Genomic DNA, 19,549 nt, shown 5'->3' with positions numbered 1-19,549 from the left:
GACGAAGATGCAAAAAAGCTAACGTTATCTACTATTTAACATAATTTATTAACGAGTTATTGCAACTAATATTAATATTACTACTGTACACTACTAATTTATAACTACTGAACTAGATAAATTAAAATAATAGGTTACTACGATTTATTTTAGACTATTGTATTAAAATAAAGTTTAGGAAACCATCACGAATTGCAAATTATAAAAATTAAGCAACACTTTAAGGACGAGTACTTTGTTGAATTAAGTAAAATCACATCTTAACACTATAATCAATGTCCGTATAATAACTGAGCGCAAATAATATGAATACTCGTCTCACTAAACACCGCTGTCTATAGTTTTCTTTTGCTTGATGTTTACACCATATTCTGAAGACTCGGAACACTACAATTAAAAAGAAAACAAAAAAGTAAACTGAATTCCAAGAAAAGTTCTTTTACAAATAATATTTTAATTAGATTTCCTAAAATTCTTAATATTTGTTAAAGCACTAAGGAGTACCAACGTTTCAACACAGTGATTCTAATCCTATTAGCATTTATTTAAGCACAGTAAAGCGAATACCGGGCGAAACATCAAGCATAGAAATTGTAGCCACTGACATAAACGTAGTCAGAGTATGAGGGTTAAACCCCCTACGTCTACGTCCCCGTTGGGCTCGCTAGCGGCGACTCGACCTCCGGCGGTCGGTGAAAGAGCTTCTCAACTATTTGCGGACCCCGCGCTACGGGTCCACCTCATGGCAGACCTCCATGTAGTCGGGGTCGTGCATGATATCCTTGATCATGTCCTTCAGCATCGTGTATCGTGGGAACATCGGATACACTTTGGAGCTCACGTACTCCGACTGAAATTAGAACAAGTTTTTCTTTAAGTTACGACGCAATAGCAACAAAGGACTTCAGACAAACATCACATTTTAAATACAACGTTTTACATACATATTTTACGTTACACAAATGTTCTTGGAGGGAACAATGAACATGTATTATCGATAGAAAGTAAACTAAAATTTTATAAACATAAAATCGACACACGAGGTACCAACAAAACAAGTCAGGAAGTTATTTAACAAACTTAGTAATATTTCTCACCTTCAATTCTCTGATGAGGTTCCTCAGTCCGGTGTACTTCTTGAGCAGACGATAGAGATCGTTAGTCATCTGCGTGTTCTCCGTCTCTATTTGAGATGTTGTCATATCTGGAATTTTACATATTAGCATTTTAAAACAACTATACAATCCAAACAGCGCCACCGTACAGCGACCTGTAGCCGTCCGTATTTGCGTTGCCGAACTTAAAATGTACTAATTAAATTGCTTCATCTTCGTAAATTTGCTGTGATAGAATCAAATATTTATAAGGCGTGTACTTACCATTCAATCTCTCTATTCTCTCTTTGCGGTCTGCGGCTTCTTCAGCAAGTTTAGTGGAAGTTTTGACTCCTTCTCCTGACTTCTGCGTCTTCTCCATGATAGCGCAGGCGCGGAGCACGAACGCCGGTACCGTCTCCGCTTTCTCTTGTTTCGGGATCTCAACTAGAGACCAGTATTGTGTTTCCAGACGAATCACATCCTAAAAGCAGTGACATATTTATTTTAAATTAGGGTAAATGTAAAGCACTGACTACTACACCATATGTAGACTTTTGTGATGTTGATACAACGATTCAACCTTTAAAACTAATCAACTAAATTACTATACTAAAACTAATAAATTTATTTTGTATTTATTTACTTGGATAATCGATAATTGATGGATATGTGTATTTTGTATCGTAAAAAGGTAATTTACTTATTTAACTATTTCATAATTTACTTGTTTCTGTAAAGGCGAAAATGAAACATCGATTAATAATTATTATATTCGTATTTCATATCGACTCTTAAAATAAATGTAGGACTATTAAAACTATAATATTAACATAGCTATAACATATCACTTGAGGGTCAAATTATGTCATAGTTCCTATATCTTTGAGACTATCTATAAATGTTTTATTATCTGCTTTGTGTTTCGTTACTTGCAATAAAACACGCATAGAATATATGATACATGATTATTTTATTGTTCAATGCTTTATTCAAATGATCGAGGCGTTTCTATTGTTGTTATTGATGTAATCAGTTTAATACAGGCAGCATATTATAATAATATTAACCTAAGTATGTGTAATAATAACCTACCGCCCTTGACATAACAATGCAAGTAATGCCGGTGGATTAAAAGCCAACTGTGACATAATAAATAAAGTACAAAAGTAAAGGTCATAGATATATAATCTACTAGCTGTCGTCCGCGACTCTAATCGCACGGAAAAAAACCTAATAAGTATCCTATGTGTTCTTTTAAACTATGTTCTACATCTATGTTAAATTTGATTAAGATCCGTTGAGCAGTTTAAGAAGTACCTTTCAACAAACATACATCTATCTATCTAAACAGAGATAGATGAAGTGATTTATACAAGCTTGAAGTCTATCCTTTTGTATTGCAAATGACAGTTCTGGGGGAATTTCATACAACAAAAGGTTCTTTAAGGCCTTATTTCTAGTCTATAAATTCATAATGATAATTATTTTATTATCAAAATGTATAGTTTTATTAAGGGAGTTTTCAGTAAATTATTCTACAACGTCAATTTGCCAACATTTTAAGTTTATGCACAGTACTATTCATCATTATTCTACAGAAGAGTACACAGTTTTAAAGTAACTTTAAGTTTTCATTCCTTCGAGAACTACAAGTTTTAAGTTAAGTTTTTGACTTAGTACCATCTTAATAGTATTTCCGACTTCATCACAAAGACAGAAAAGGGAAAATTAACTTTGTGACTTCATTAATTAATTCATTTTCATCATTCATTTTGGTTTTATGTTTTCAATGAAATGAAACTTCATTAATATATATCCAGGTGTAGTTATAGGTGATGATACGCTTCTAATTATCGCTTCTAACTGCAAGCCAATTACGTTATTAAATGCAAAACCTTTGTGCATTATTCGAGCCGATATGAAGTTTGAGTGTCTCCAGTTTGGAACTTGTATACCTTATTACTCGATCAAATATCAATTAAATTATCCTGTAATTGTCTAGATGGCGATTCTGACTCTGCTGAATGTACTCTGCGATACAGCACGTATACAGGTCGTTATCATTTCCCGCGTTGTTCGGACGTCGCTCGTTAGCACGGTCACGCTTCGCTGTTAAATCGTTCCTCGCTTACGTAACAACCCCGTAATTCATTGTTAAACTACTATTAAATTAAAGCACACAAAAATTTCCCTGATTGTACTGTGTGCAAAAAAAAAATTGAAACTGTTTGGTACTTTATTAATGAGCATCTGGTTGTCTCCATTAGTAATGATATTATTTCTAATTTATCACTTCTTGGACATTTCTACTCTAATTTGTATACAATGGTATTAAGGATTTCTATTATATGTTCCTGAGAGAATTTCACATTTAATGCGATTTGATGCCAAAGTTTCGTTAGTACACAACTAGATGGCAGAAGTAGTCAGCTTACGAATTAGTTTTATGAGATTGCCTTATTTTTACCTTTTTATGTACTGTTATGCTTTATTACTAAGTAAATAGATAAATGTTGTTTTCATACAATATTCTTCACGATAAAAAGATCATAAATAAATATCCAATTTCATAATTATATCAAGAAAGATGCACGGCTTTGATGCGTATGAATTAAAAAGTAACAGTAAGTAAATCCACAATTTGTGATTCGTACAGAATTAATTAATATTAAGTTATATTATTTTTATTGCGCAATACTATAAGAAGCAGTAATTCTTAGTTAAAAGTTCATATACTCGTACGTTAGTTTGAAACTACGTTAAGAAGTGTAATTTAAAGTAAGTTCCGAGGAGCATAATTTTCAACAAATTGCTCAATAACCGACGTGCAATCAGGTCCTAAAGTGGAAAACTTTGCGCTGGAAATGCGCCAGCCATCGTCGACGCCTTTTCACATTGTTTACTACGTTATACGATGTCTATCAAAGCTTTATAGTAAATCTTTAAGCTAACAATAAAGTTTAAAATTAAGTTAGTACATATTTTTAAAATAAATTTGCACAGACAGCTTTTTTTAAAAATTTGCAAATTATTTATTCCATGAATCAAAAAAGCCGTTAACATAAAAATAATTTCCAATACATAAACTAAGGTGTTAAATATTTAGTATTAAATAGATAACAAATGTAAGCTGACAAAGAACTAAACATATAGTCATCATTATCAGCTCACTAAATGTACCCACCGAGGGGTCGGAGCCTACCCTAAGTTAGGGGTGCCTAGGCCATAGTCAACCACGCTGGCCAAGTGCGGGTTGGTTGACTTCATACATATCTTCGAATTTCTTCTCAGATATGTGCAGGTTGCATCGCAATGTTTTCCTTCACCGTAAGAACGTCGGATAAATGTACATATGGAAATCGGAAATCGAAAAACACGTTAGTACATGGCGGGATTCGAACCCAGGACCTGCAGATTGCAAGTCAAGTGCTTGACCCCTGAGCCACCGACGCTCTCTAAACATAGTAAGAATGATAAATATAGTATCTTAATGTAGTCATAAATCATGTCACCACGTTACCAAGGCACGCTTGATTTATATATGTTTTAGCAATGTCATATGAATAATCGTTATTTGATCACAATAATCCAACAGTTATTTATTGAATATTTATTCAAATATGCTACTAAATACAAGAATAATATATTGGAGGCTATTCACGTCTTTACCTCTCATTCGTAATTACCTACATACTATTAAATTATTCAAACTTTCGTGAGACATTATACTAAACTGTTATATAAACACGGCTAAACACTCACATTATTTATGTCTCTACTAGCTGTCTCCCGCAACTCTGTTCGGGCGGAATTAAAAAAAAAACTTAATGTGTTCTTCCAGACTATGTTCTACCGCTATACCAATTTTCAGCAAGATCAGTTGAGCCGTTCCATAGTTACCTTTAAACAAACATATATACATCCATCCATCTAAACATTCTAATTTATAATATTAGTAAGATAGTACTTAGTAAGTAGTAATATTTGAATTTAAACAATTTTCAATTTTTTGTGACGTTTTTTATACTCAATTTTATAGACAAATACATTATTGTCAGTCTTGTAAGTTTAAAAGAAATATTTTAGATTATCAACAAATCTAGGGAAGTAAATGAAATCCCGGCCGACACAAATCAAAGGGTTTTCCTAACGACTCGCTTAACAGCTGTCGCTTTGTGAAAATGCGCTCGAGTGTAAAATTGATTCCGACAACTTAAAACCATCGTTGTCTTTGACTATGATGTTCGGATTTAGGAAGGTAAAGATTTTTACTTTTGAAGAAAAATGGTAATGCCAAAAATGTAAGCTTTTTACGTTTGTAGACATTTCTACTGAGTACATATTTTGAGTAAATGCATCTCTTATATCCTATTATGGGTGTATACATAATATCATACTAATATTATAAATGAGAAAGTTTAGATGGATGGATCTTTGTACGTAGGTATCTCCGGAACGGCTCAACGAATTTTGGTAACATTTGGCATACATATCGAATGTAGTCTGGAAGAATATATAGGCTACTTATTAAGTTTCTTCTTAATTTCGCGCGGACGGAGGCGCAGGCGACCGCTAGTATAAATAAATGGAAAATATCTTTTTCTTTCTATATTTTTACTTCAATAAACTAGCTAGCGTCGAATGAAACGTAATCACACGATCCCAAATGTTGAAAACTAGATTGCGAACTTCAATAAGGGGAGATTGGTCGTAATGTCTACAAATTGTTCAATGAAAGACACAATCAGGTCGTGAGGTGTAAGTTAGTTCTTAGTTTGGAGCTGCGCCAGGTCTAGACAATATCATCTTCGTACGTTGTGCCTGTAATTGTGACACATTAAAGTTTATAGCGTCGTCATTTGAGTACCTGGTACCTTAGTTCGATAACGAAATAGTAATTTGTTTGTAGTTCAATACTTTTGTATGGAACTTATCTATATTACTACATTTTATATTACATAGAAAGTACACAGTTTTTTGTTAGGACAGATTAGCTTTAGTTCTATTGCTGCAATTGTACATAAACTGTGCTATGTTAAGCGTTAAATAATTGTTTTAATTTATTTGTTTTTGTTTAATAAAACAAAATGTATTTAAGAAGTGTCAGATAATGGTTTTTAACCTTCTGTTTTACTAGAAGCATTTCTGGGAAAAGATGTCTTTTTAAATTTCAAAAGCATTCCTAAAGCATTTATGTCAGTCACTTGGACATTTGGCACAAAGCCGTGTAACTCCCTTGTGTCTCGTATCAAGTTTCGACTCAACTTTTTGTTCATTCTTTTTAATAGAACGGAGATCGAACAGACATCTGTTAGTCAGAGTAATATATGGAGCAGTCCATAAATAAATTGGAAATACCAATTGCCCGGAGCAATTTAAAGATACCAATATCAACGTCAATGTATCTGGACAGGGCAAATACGTTCCAATTTATCCAATTTACGCTCACAAGCTTTTAATTTTATGTTCTACTTTTCAATTTTAAATTATATTTATTATACTATATTTGGTCTAGATATTTACCATGGTATAAAATAAAAGTTTCATATTTCATTTAGGCTTCTATCTGTAAAAATGACGATACTACCAATTTTCCACCCCCACTTTCAACCTCTTACAACCTGTTTTTCGCGTTAAAAAGTAGCCTATGTCCTTTACCAGGGTCTAGAATATCTGTGTACCAAATTTCATTTAAATCGGTTAACTAGTTTTTGCGTGAAAGAAGGACAGACAGACAGAATTACTTCCGCATTTATAATATTAGTAAGTATTGTATTAAATAACGGCGTATAAAAACCAAATAAAATAGCAAATTAAAACTAAAACGTATCTTTAAGGAAAGACATTCTTTGTTGAAAAAATTGTAACATTGATAACACGAATTCTTCGAATGTAACTAACGTTCTATAAAGGTGTGGACAAAACCCAGACATACGTGACTGAAGTTCAAAGTAGAATAGACATTAAAAAATAATGTTGAAAGACTCCACACAATTACAGCTGTCAATGGAAAACGCGTAATAAAGTATTTAAGTAAAAAACTTTTGTAATAGGAAAAGTTTCTTTGACGTATAATTATCAATATAAGCTAAATGGGCTACGAAAATTATTCTTGAGTTCAACTCACGAGAAACCGAATGTTATTTTTTCAAATAAATCTAATGTAAATGTTATTTGTTTATTAAAAAGGTACACCATTTGCATGTTCAACAAATACGAGTATTTACAATAACACGCAGTGAAAATACTTGAGAGCTGAGAAGTTTAAGCATAGAAGTAATAAGTAGTTGTTTATGTTAATAACCCTAAATATAAGAAAACGTTACTTAGATATTTTATATTTTATAAAAAACTTAATAAATACTTGCAAAAAAATAGAAAGCCAATTGGCGCAAACTTTTTCGTACAATTTAATTTTCTTTCCTCAAACTACGATTGCTGTTCAGACGTCGGTAAATACGGCAGCGGCCTCTCGAGAATCACAAATAATTTCATTGGCAACTTTACAAATATCGTCATTTTTCTTATTTCCCTTGACTCATTAATATCCAGTAGTTACAACCTATAAATCAATTTACTGTATTTTATTCGACATTTCAATGGTAAAGCTGAGTTCATAAGACGATAAAATATGATTTAATTTATCTAAAAACAATTTTCAGTAACACAATTTAAAATTACGCCTTAATTTAAACATTTTTACATTTGCTTTCTTTTGTACTTTTTTTTAAACATTTTGAGGATACAGATTTTAGTTAGGAAATAGCCATCTTTCACCTTGAAATAGACACGTTTGAGCTTTAATAGTAAAGCAGAGTAATAAAGGCTAGGTTAAATTAATTAGTTGATTTTTTAAAGTTATTATTAAGCGTGGAACTTTTAAATAGAATTATTGGTAGTTTTAGCTTGTTAAAAGTTTTCACAAACTGTGGCCGCGCTACGCTACGCCAGCGCCACCTAGCCTTTGTTACAGACGCTTGTTACTTTCCTAGTTATCCTTTGACAGTTTTAATTGAAAACTGCATCTCAGTTTCCCTTTACTACTGCAAGCGTGCAACTTGTTCTTTTAAATTTAAAAATTTATGCTTTTTCCATTTTGAGAAGGAAATATAATTCAAATTGTTTTTGCGGTGTTACTTAAAAATATATTTTTAGTAATGAATATAGAAAAGCATTTTTATGAGTAAAAAAATTGTTATTTGACTGGAATTTGTCTGTGAGAGAAATTTTAATCTTACTGGTACAATACGGGTATATAAGTATTTTATTTATTCGCTAACTTTACCGTTTTAACACACCCTGTATAATTTTTTTAAAGTTAAAGTTTAGTTAGGAAGCTTTCCATCTGAAAGCGGATTAGTCTCGCCCATGTAATGTGAGATATCCATATAAACCGGGCCCGCAGTTGATCTGTCCTAATAAGCACACGTAACACCCAATTTCCACTTAGCGGCTATCCGCGAGATTGACCGCGCGTGATCCACTTTTGTAAGGAAGGTTTGCGAAGGTCTGTTTGTCTTATTTCCAATGTCGTAGCGTCGCTCAGTGGAAATATGCACTAAACGTACAAGTTACAGAGGTAGCTTTTTGCGCAGACAACTAGCTCTGGTTAAAGCGAAGTTGACAGGAATTTATTGCCTTAATGTCTATATTAGTCATTGACTTAAAAACTACAGTATGAAGAAATTTACATCTTAATTAACTGTAAATTATTGTTAATAATAGACAATTATTTGTTCTCGTCGCTGTCTCACATACCTGCTTCGCACAGTTCTATTAATAACATGAACAAAATTATTGTTTACTAGCTGTGCCCGCGGCTTCGTCGGCTTACTACAGACAAACACTCAAATTTTAACATCTACTAGCTGTCGCCCGCGACTCCGTCCGCGCGGGATTAAAAATAGATGTTGGCCGATTCTCAGACCTACTCAATATGCTCACAAAATTTCATGAGAATCGGTCAAGCCGTTTCGGAGTAGTTTGGGAACGAAAATTGTGACACGAGAATTTTATATATAAGATAACGGAACAGAACAGAAACAGAAAGAATATATGCAAGGATTATAATAAGGATTTGTTCTTGATGAAATTGAGAAGATATTTTCTTAGTTGTCCATAAAATATTTGTTACTTCTATACTAATAGATGTTGTTTATAGTTTGATAGTAACAAGCGATTCAAAACTTAAGCCTTTCATGTAAACTTTACGTCGACGTAAGCCATTGCAAAATTACAATGTTTACAGATCGTTCAATGTATGTAATGTAAAGTGCACGCTGTACAAGAACACGAGTGTTTCACGGGATGTCTTACAATAAGCTGATTTTTACTGTTTTGTGTTTAAAAGTTTTAGTATAAATTGCATCTGAATTCTAATAAGGTATTTTTTCTATATTAGAAACAGCATAAGTATCCTAACAATAGCAAGGGGATTGTGATTTTCATTTCATTCTTTTTAAAAGTTTCATAAAAATTCCGTTTACTGGAGAGAAATCAAGGCATAAAATTATCTTTGCATAAATTGAAGAAATGAAAAAGGAATGTTAAGTGAAAGAAAGAAATGTCAATATTTGATTTGAATCAGGAAAGTTTTAAAAGAAAAAATTAAGATGGTAGAAATTTGTACTATAAAGGGTAAAAAGTATCCTATGTTTTTTTATAAATCCGCTCGGATGGAGTCGCGGGGTACAGCTAGTTTTAATCAATAAATCTATCTATCAATTTGAAATTAACTAGAAAAAACCTAGACAGAAGAAAGACACTAAATTGCACTCGATAAAAAGTGCTTTTAATCTTAAGGACATGACTCTTATCTTTGAACTCGGTGATTGAAGATTCAAGATCACTTAGAATTATTGGTTATAGATGGGAGAAAATTGAATTTATATCATTAATCAAACAACGTAAAATCTGAGAATATACTTGAGAACTTTTCTTAACGTAAAACTTAATTTTGATAAAATGCGACTTCTTAAAAAAATACATTTTCGAAAAAAGAACGTGATAATAACGTACGATAATTTAAGAGATATGACGATGATGATAAATAATAAATACAAATAGTGTTAAAGGTCTGCATAGTAACGGAATATAGGTTGATAGAAAGCTAGGTGGGAGATTGGAACGGTAGCAACTACGCTACGCGATGGCGCGGCGTGCAATCAAAGTAGAAATGTAGATGTTTTCATTGGAACCTTTTAGTAGATGGGACGAGACTTCTCGCTTTTAGATTGAGTTTGCGCTCTCTAAAGCCGCAGCGCAGTTACGAGTCTATCTCATTGTTTAAACACGATTACAATCGAATTTATTCCAGTCTCCGATACTATTGCTTGATTGTTGCAGCGAATGAATTGTTTAAAACTTAATTAAAGAATAGATTAAATAAACCTAATTAACATTATCAGTATTATTATGTCACTAGCTGTCGCCCGCGACTCCGTCCGCGCGGGATTAAAAATAGATGTTGGCCGATTCTAGACCTACTCAATATGCTCACAAAATTTCATGAGAATCTGTCAAGCCGTTTCCGCCTAAAGATTAAGCGTATGTTTGTGAATTAAGTATATGGAAGCTAAGATAAAAATTGTTTTAATTTGTAAGCTACATGTAGTTACGAAATGCTGTACATTATGAATTAACGTCCAACATCAGAAAGCTTATAGAGTCATGCGAATGTCTTTTTTTTTAATTTTGCAACTATAAATGGATTGTCCCAACATGCAAGGTTTTCGGCCAGAAAAAAGATGCTTACCATTTTTGGGGCTTGTTTTCTTCATAAGCACCACCATATATGTGTGTAAATGGTAATGTCATTGGCCTATTTAAATTTGACTGTTATCCACTATTTCTCAATTTTTCCCGCAAATGTTGTGATGAATGTAAAAAACATTACTTGCTTCCTTACGTTGTTCTTTCAGATTATTAAATCATAACAAGGTAAAGAAACACTATAAAATTTTTATTAAAGAAATTATGTCATCTACTACTAACGTCATAACTTTGTTACAAAGCTTGAGGAAACTATTAACATTTTTGCTTTTGTCATGGATTGTATATAACGATTGTATATATTAAATATAACGTATTGATTTAATTACTTGTAATGTTTGAGTCAATTAAATTGAAGAAAAATGTAAATATTCTTTTATTAAATGGCGCTCAGGTTATTTAATGTTTTCTCTTTAATATTATACAAATAAACTGTAGAGATGTGCGTCGGGAGAACATCTGTTACTTCCATTTCGCATCCGAAGCAGCCGGCTCACTGTACACTATTTAAATTAAATCTCTCAAATACCTACCAGCGTTTATATTAAACTAGCAACCGCAACCCTGGTTCCTTCGTATGTTATATATATCTAAACATATAATATAGGTGTCCGTATGTAAAGAGATTTGAACATCGTTCCTCATGCGCACAGAAAAAGATTGGAATAAGTTGCCGGCGTCAGTGTTGCTCCAACTATAACGTGGGCATACAAGAGTAGGGTAAATAGATATTTGCTAAGCTAATACGTACCATCCTTCGATCACATACCCTCCTACTATCAAGTGGGTTTATCAAGCACTGGTTTATTCAATATAAAAAGAATATCGAAAGAAAGAAATCATATTTCGTGTACTTGATGTACTTGCTTTACCTACTATACCGAAAAAAAAATTAAAATCAAACTACACGTTAATTTTTCCTGTCTCTTCAAAAACAATTAAGTCGTTTAACTTTACAATGAATAGCAACGGAAAAAAAACATTGTGTTCGTTGGGCAAAAGAAAAATTAAAATATAACTTATAACCCCATGATATAAAATCTTTCTATTAGTATAAGTGATAAGAGTCCTATTTATTTTAACAAAATTTACTTAGGAAATCTTCATTAAAATTTAAGTATACTTTTCGTTAAAAATAAATTGATGACAGTAAGAAAGTCGAAGTGAAATGTAACAAATTGGCGCGGGACGTCCCAATCCAGCGGTAATAGAATTCCGTCCCGAATGTTCCGCTTTATTGACAAAGTCCCTGTAAGCGGATTGGCATTGATGAGAATTTAAGATAATTTACTATTTTACTCCCGGGATTGCGATGTAACTAACAAGGTATGAATCCAATAAAATGAAAACCTTTTTGGACAGTAATTTATTTAGGGAATTTATGAGCGTCTAAATGATTACATTTGGTTGGTGCCTTAAGTATTATTTTGTAGAAAGTTAAATAGCATTGGCTCCTTAACATTTTTGCAACATAAGTATCGTTTTATGTTGATTTTACTTGAAGACCGATTTAGCTAAAAAAAAGAAAATTAGAAAAAACTTATTTCATATCGTGAATTTTGTGACTTCACTGCGATGGTGTCTCTAAAGAAAATATGGTATTTACTAGCTGTGGCCCGTGACTCGGTCTTCGCGGAATAAAAAAGTTAATTAGTAGCCTATGTGTTCTTCCAGTCTATATCTATCCCAATTTCCCTAGAGACACATGCAGCTATTCTGAAGATATCTGCTAACAAACATCCATCCAAACATTCCCATTTATAATACTAGTAAGATTAATCTCATGCATTGTGTTTGATAGTAGAGCTAACTTAATTTGGACGAATAAATATTAAAGTTTGTCGTGTAATTACGCTTCAGAATCTTTTGGAATCACGCCATCTCAGCCGATAAACCGCCTCCTTGTGTAACCCAATTTTCCTAGCTTAATTTTCTTACTTAATTGTCTTTTCAAGTTAATTCTTTTTCGTCTTTAATCTTCTTTGAGTTTGAATCTGCAGAAAATTGTCTTGGTGGGAAGATATGAATTAAAAAAGTATTTTAGTATTTAGTAACTTTGTTGCCTAACAGGTAGAGTTAGGAACACAAAAAAATCTTAAGGAAATCTTGGATTTGTTTGTATAAAGGAGATTTTTATAGATCTAGAAATAAATAGAAATGACTGTGCCAACGCTCAAATCTGATATAGTGATAGTATATTAGTAAAGTACTGTGCTCGCCCTGATGATCAGTTAATGTAAAAAATGCCGATGAGACGCCAATGTGCTGCCAATATTACTAGAAATTTTCTTAACTATTCCGATGTGGGATGCCTGTTATAAAATTTTTGGCAAAAGTCCAGAGCTAGATTTTTACTGGCGGCTTAATTTCGTAAACTCTTAACACCATTAGCCTTTTGGCTTGCCTGTTGTCATGATTGTACCTATTCAATCATAAAATAAAGAGATAATGCCCATTTTGATGCTGTTTAAAAATTTATCATAAAAGATAAAAATGAAGAAAAAAAATTGTAGTAATAATTTCGTAGTACTTCGTAGCAGAAATGGGTTCTCACCATATGCATTAGACGTTCACTGTAGAAAATTGTATCAACATATATTGTCATCGCTTACATTTTCTTTTGCGAAACAGAGACAACAATATGTATTAATACAAATGTCACTTTAATCGCCATACAAAGTATTGAGATTGAATGTGGATGGCTACAAGAAATATGGATGGATTGTGTGAAAGAGGATATTCGTAAGAAGGGAGTTAATTCAAATGTGACATCTGATAGAGATGTATGGAAGTAATTCATACTGCGATCCTCCGGACGACCAAGGGCAGGCTGATGATGATCTACGATAAGTTTGATAAAAAAATAGTTTGTCAGTTTTCCGTTACTACGTTGGGCGATTCTGACTAACATTGTTGAGTCTTTCCAGCAAGGCTGTAAGTATGACTTTGGTTTTCAAATGATTCAGAGAGTTTCTTTTCTTTGACTTTGAGTGAATAATATGGGTGGATATGTCCGCTATGGCACGTGGGTTTTCCAACAGGTGATAGATAAAAGAACTTGAAAATGATGAAAGGCATGTCTCTAAATCAAATACATACGAGTACAATGATTAGGTTCTGAAGTAACTACTGGACTTTATACAACAATAAATTAAATAGTTATGGAATTAATTATTAAATTAATTAAGCTTAAAGTGCTTATGCGTGTGCGCTATAACAATTATTAAGTGTCAAGGATAACGAATAATCTTACTACTCGTATATTATAATATAAATGCGAATATTTAGATGGATGGATGTTTATTTGAATGTATTTCCAGAACAGCTGAACGGGTATCGATGAAATTTGCCATACATATAAAACATAGTCAGGAAGAACACATAGGCTAATTATGTTTTTTTAAATTCCGCGCGGGCGGATTCGCGGGCGACAGTTAGTATTACTACACAATAGATTCAATTTCATTGCAATTACGATAAACAACGTTAGTGAATACCCTGTCAGTGTATCATTATTCAATCAGCTATACCAGAAAAGATCTAGACTGGAATGAAAAATGAGATTGTAAGAGATGTATAATTTATCACCGTCATTATTGCTGCTACCACTATTATTCATTTAGCATCTGTTGCATATACTCCGAGTAATGACTTCGAAGAATTTATTGCTCATATATTTTTAAGGACCACTGTGGTTGTATTTTATAGTCCTTTTATGACCTGCATAAATACTGAGCTTAGATAACGTAACGTGTAGGGTTATACTCGTAAGATACTAAATGGCTATTTTATTTTTTTACTTACTGTCTAATAGGACTCGGTCCGTCCTATTTGTTCTCTCAGTCTGTGTTCTATATATATGCCAAATTTCATCAAAATCCATTAAGCCATTCTGGAGATAACTTCAAATAAGCATCCATCGACCCAAACATTCGCATTTATAATATAAGTAAGTTAAGTAAGATTTATGTTGAGATGTGTATGAAAATTCACATCAGAGAAGCAAATAAGTTTTAATAAAAATAGAGTGTTGTTACACTCTATTTTGATGATGATGATAGTAAGATGAAGTGAGCTTCATCTTCATAAACTTAGTTATTTGATTCCGGTTATTTTTTTAATGTAAGTATCGTCTTTATGTACCTATCTTAAACAAAAAGGATATACTAAAGAAGTCGCTTTTGTATTCGCATTGCTTTTATGATGAGAAAGTTATGTAACACATTATATTACATTCAGGACACAAGTATGACAAAAATGGTGGTCGAGGGACTGCGCGTGCCCCCCTCACTACGTGAGTGGAATGTATCACGTAAATACCTTACTTTGACCTCATTCACTTAAATGTTTTACTCAATTAGCAAAGCCGGTATTACAACTTCCTAAGTAGATTAAACATCAAGTCTTTACCAACTTGACTGAATTGTTTAACATTACTTAACGATTGAATTTTACTTAACTACATAAGTAATAGAACTATATAAATACTACTAAATTAACATAAAATTATAAATAAGTATAACATTATGAGAGATGTAATATTAAAAGCGTCGGTGGCTCAGTGATCAAGCATTTGACTTGCAATCTGCAGTTCCTTGGTTCGAATCCATGTACCAATGTGTTTTTCGATTTCCGATTTACATATGTACATTTAATCAACGTTCTTACGATGAAGGAAAACATCGTGATGCAACCTGCACATATCTGAGAAGACATTCAAAGATATGTGTGAAGTCAACCAACCCGCACTTGGCCAGCGTGGTTGACTATGGCCTAGTCACCCTTAACTTAGGGTAGGCTCCGAGCCCCTCGTTGGGGACGTATAGTGAGCTGATGATGAATAACATTATGTAATTGAATAATCCATAATATGAACTGATATACAATTATAAGCGTTTACGTTTTAAAATCAATTACATAGATGTCTAACATCCTGTTTACATTTTTACCCGATTGACAGAGGGTAAGCTTTTTTTCGCGTACGATTGTTTTGCTTCATCAATGCATTGAATTATCATTACAAATTAAATTCTTGGTAACGTACATGCTGGGTTATATTTTAATCTAAACATACTTGGTGTGCTACGTGCAGATTTTTGTTCCAAGCTCCACATGACTCACATATCCTTATTTGTATTCATGTATGGGTCTTTAACTTAGGCCCTCCCACTTAGACTTAGCTAACAGTGACTAACAAATTTATTATTAACACCTATTTGACGAAATAATGAAAGCAAACTGATGCGTAAATATTATTTTAGTAATAGCAACAGCATTACATTACAGGTACTAATAACAACAATAATGTCAACAACATTATAATAGGGGTTCAAAACATTTTTTTTTATAGAAGGGGATAAACGATCAACGAATCGCCGGCATGACAAAACAACTGTAAAAGTGCACTGTAGTTTAAGAAAAAATAACCTATAAGTTTACAATTACTTGTAAAGTATTCCATTTGTTGAAAGTAAACCTAAAGCCGTAATTGAATTTACATTCGCAATCCGCGCTTCTAATTGCCAACCAGGAAACAATCAAAGGCTTTATGGGATTCCAGTTAAATTAGAGCAAATACATAATCTTCTCAGGCGTGGTAACTCGCAGAGTTGTGATTGATTTTAGAAAGTGTGATGTTTTTAAATACGATTTTACAAAGTCTTTTTAAGATATTAATTAACATGTTGGACTTACAGCTAATAGGTAACAATAAAAGATATATGATAATTAAAGTACGGCCATTTTTAACTTATTTTCTCTTTAAATAAAATTAAAATTTAATTCAAACAAGATATAACACACAACTGCTATACCGTGAAGAGATCTAACAATTTAGATAGAAAAGCTTGGTATCTTGGACTCTCATGGTAGCTTAAATAAAGAAAAATTAAGTTATTTCTTTCTAAATATCAAAGAATATTTTTATCATCAAAATGGAGCGCAGCACAGCACATTAAAAATCCAGAGTTTTTATTTCCTTACTCAATTGTTGTCTAACCAAAAAGTATAGTACACGATCACGTTATTTGTGTTAAAAGTTTTAATGAAGTTAGTTTCAAAATTAGCAACTTTTTTTATTATTTACGTTTTATTAGTTAAAAACAAAACATGTTTTATAACTTTTAGTTGCATTGGAATGATCTAATTCATTACTTACAAAAATACCGTTTATAGAAAGGTTACTGTACCTAGAATAATCACTGAAAGGCTTAACATCTATGGTTAAGCTCTTTATTTAAAATATTATACAAATATTATAATTATATTCTCAATTGAAAATGATTTACAATCTTTTCTAAATTCATCATCATCATACTCAGCCTAAACTTGTCCACTGCGGGACGTAGGCCTACCCCATCGATTGCCACAATGCCCGGTCCTGTGCCGACCGCATCCAGTGCACTCCCGCAACCTTGACCAGGTCATCGGTCCATCGTGCGGGAGGCCTATCTACGCTGCGTCGACCCGTTTCCAAATAAGTAACAGTTAATTCGTTTAATAATTTTAATTTAATTTAATTTAAAATGACCTTTGCTCCTTTAAGTTTTTAAACTTTTAAATCTTGCTAAAGTGTTATTACATATTTATATTTTAGGAGTATTGATATTATCACATTCATCACTTATAATTGGCTACAACTGAAAACGAAATACATCCATCAAACAAGCCATTAAGATACATCGTTTTGCGATCACATCTGTTTCAAATTATGTATTAATATCCAGGGCACAGACTACAGAATGCTTCTCTGTATTTATTGGTTTCTCAACGAGCCTTGGAATTTATGCTAATTAAAGCAACGAACAATGCAATGCAAAATGGACTAATTCAACTATGGAATTCGCTACTGGACGGGAACCCTTTATGTTGATTACTTCGGTATTTTATGATGCTATATTTTATTTTATAACTGTAAAATTAAATTAAAATATTGTAATATCTAATCTAAGTTACCTTGATCATAGCCTTGAGTAGGGCGTATCTAGTGAAGACGTTCCTCTCAGCCTTGGACTCGTTGTATCGTCCCATGAGAGTGACGAGAGCTTTCTTCGCTGTGTCATAGTTTTCGTCGAGTCGTATTCGCACTGCGCGTAGACGTTCATTCGTTTCTATAACTTCTTCTTTTGTCTGCCCGCCTGGTACATGTGTAGAATACAATTAATACTTCCAAACGGCAGAACAAAGGTCGAATATAATTTTATGAAACATACTAACATTGGATTCTTTAATATGCTTTTCTTATTTACACGTACACTAAAACAAGAATATCTGCGCCGGTGAGAGAGGCGACATTTTTAGATGTTGATAAGAGGGCGCTAGTGTGCTGTCATAATTTAGTTTCGACTCATGCCAACGGGTTCAAATAGTCTTGGCGGTTTACGGTTAGATATTTTATACCATAACGTAAACCAAAGCCACAAATGTGTCATTGTTATTTCAGAAGCAATTGACATTATTTCATAAATCAAATAATTTGCATATTACATTGCGAAATCCTCGCACTGATTAAACAATCCGCGATTTGATGGAATTATATTTGGAATCAGCAAAGTTCTGGTTCAAATATCCGAAATAGTTATGAATTTATACGAACGTGAGCGTGGAATTGCCGGCATGTGACGCGCCAACTAGCTTAATAGAATTTCACGAACTAACGAGCAATGTTTTATTGCTTTGAAATATTAATTTTATGATCAATGACTGATGGGGAAATAAATTAAAGGATAATAATTAACACAAACTCTTAAATACTGTCATACTCTAATAGGGCTTCGGTGAGGAGACAGTTAACGTAGAGCTTCGATTAACATCTTAATCATTATGTTAAGTTTTAACACAAAATGCGGTTAACTTAGAGTCTACCAACTTTGTCAAAACTGCTTCTTTGTAACCACAACTGAGCTAATATGCAAAGAGATAGGCATAAACAAGAAAGTGAATTGAATTGCACCTAACGTAAGCGTTGGTTTAAGTGAGTTAAAAGGACGCTGCCTCTCCGGAAAATTAAATATAGACTTACTGGAAGTGCCCTCATCTTTAACATCCTGTACAATGCGACGTACGCTCTGCGTGAACTTGCCCACAAGGTTGGTGCTCGCTGTGAACAAACAAAAACGTTTATTATTATTTTACAATACCATTTGTCTTACTTTTTTTACTTCTATAGATATATATTTTAATTTGCCTTTCCTTTGCGTGTAGTATCTTCCTTAATTAACATTATTCGGAATATAACTGAATATACTTTATTAATTTATCTTAACTCACGCATACATTTTAAAGAAGCTTGAGCTTTAAAACTGCCTTTATCGGCATATCGTACATCAATTTATTTGAATGCAAACTAGGGCACAATATATTCAGTGATCTGGTCTAACGAAGTTAGGCCGCCGCATTCCGACCTCTCTACGAGCATGTGCACTCTAACGGACAACTTGAGCTGACATGGATAGGAATTGAAAGCGGAACGCAGAACAGCGGATACACACTAGGCGTTTTGAATAGAGCTTTGGTAACGCGAGCTTAGAGAGTCTGGTCTTAGATCTCGAAGAGGACATCAACAGTAACATACCTAGGAATACGTTAGTATGATGAGTGAATGCTTATGTTCCTAAAGTGATTTAAAACGCTTCGTGTGTACCCGCTCTTAGAGAAGTTCAATGAACTGATACGTTAAAGTG

General features: G+C 33.0%; 1 protein-coding gene across 1 annotated transcript; it reads right to left on the bottom strand.

Annotated features, from left to right (window-relative positions):
• Positions 1-574: 574 nt before the first annotated feature.
• On the bottom strand, positions 575-19,315 carry LOC106119765 (uncharacterized). Its single transcript, XM_013314899.1, has 6 exons — positions 19,297-19,315; positions 18,889-18,966; positions 17,823-18,004; positions 1,380-1,578; positions 1,098-1,204; positions 575-850 (listed from the first exon to the last, which is right to left on the bottom strand). The coding sequence occupies exons 1-6, from the start codon at positions 19,313-19,315 to the stop codon at positions 728-730; spliced, it is 708 nt and encodes a 235-aa protein (XP_013170353.1). The 3' UTR covers positions 575-727.
• Positions 19,316-19,549: the final 234 nt, after the last annotated feature.

Source organism: Papilio xuthus, unplaced genomic scaffold (genome assembly GCF_000836235.2).
Source record: "Papilio xuthus unplaced genomic scaffold, Pxut_1.1 DF829129.1, whole genome shotgun sequence".
Lineage (NCBI taxonomy): Eukaryota > Metazoa > Arthropoda > Insecta > Lepidoptera > Papilionidae > Papilio > Papilio xuthus.
This window is presented reverse-complemented; position numbering and strand designations above follow the sequence as displayed.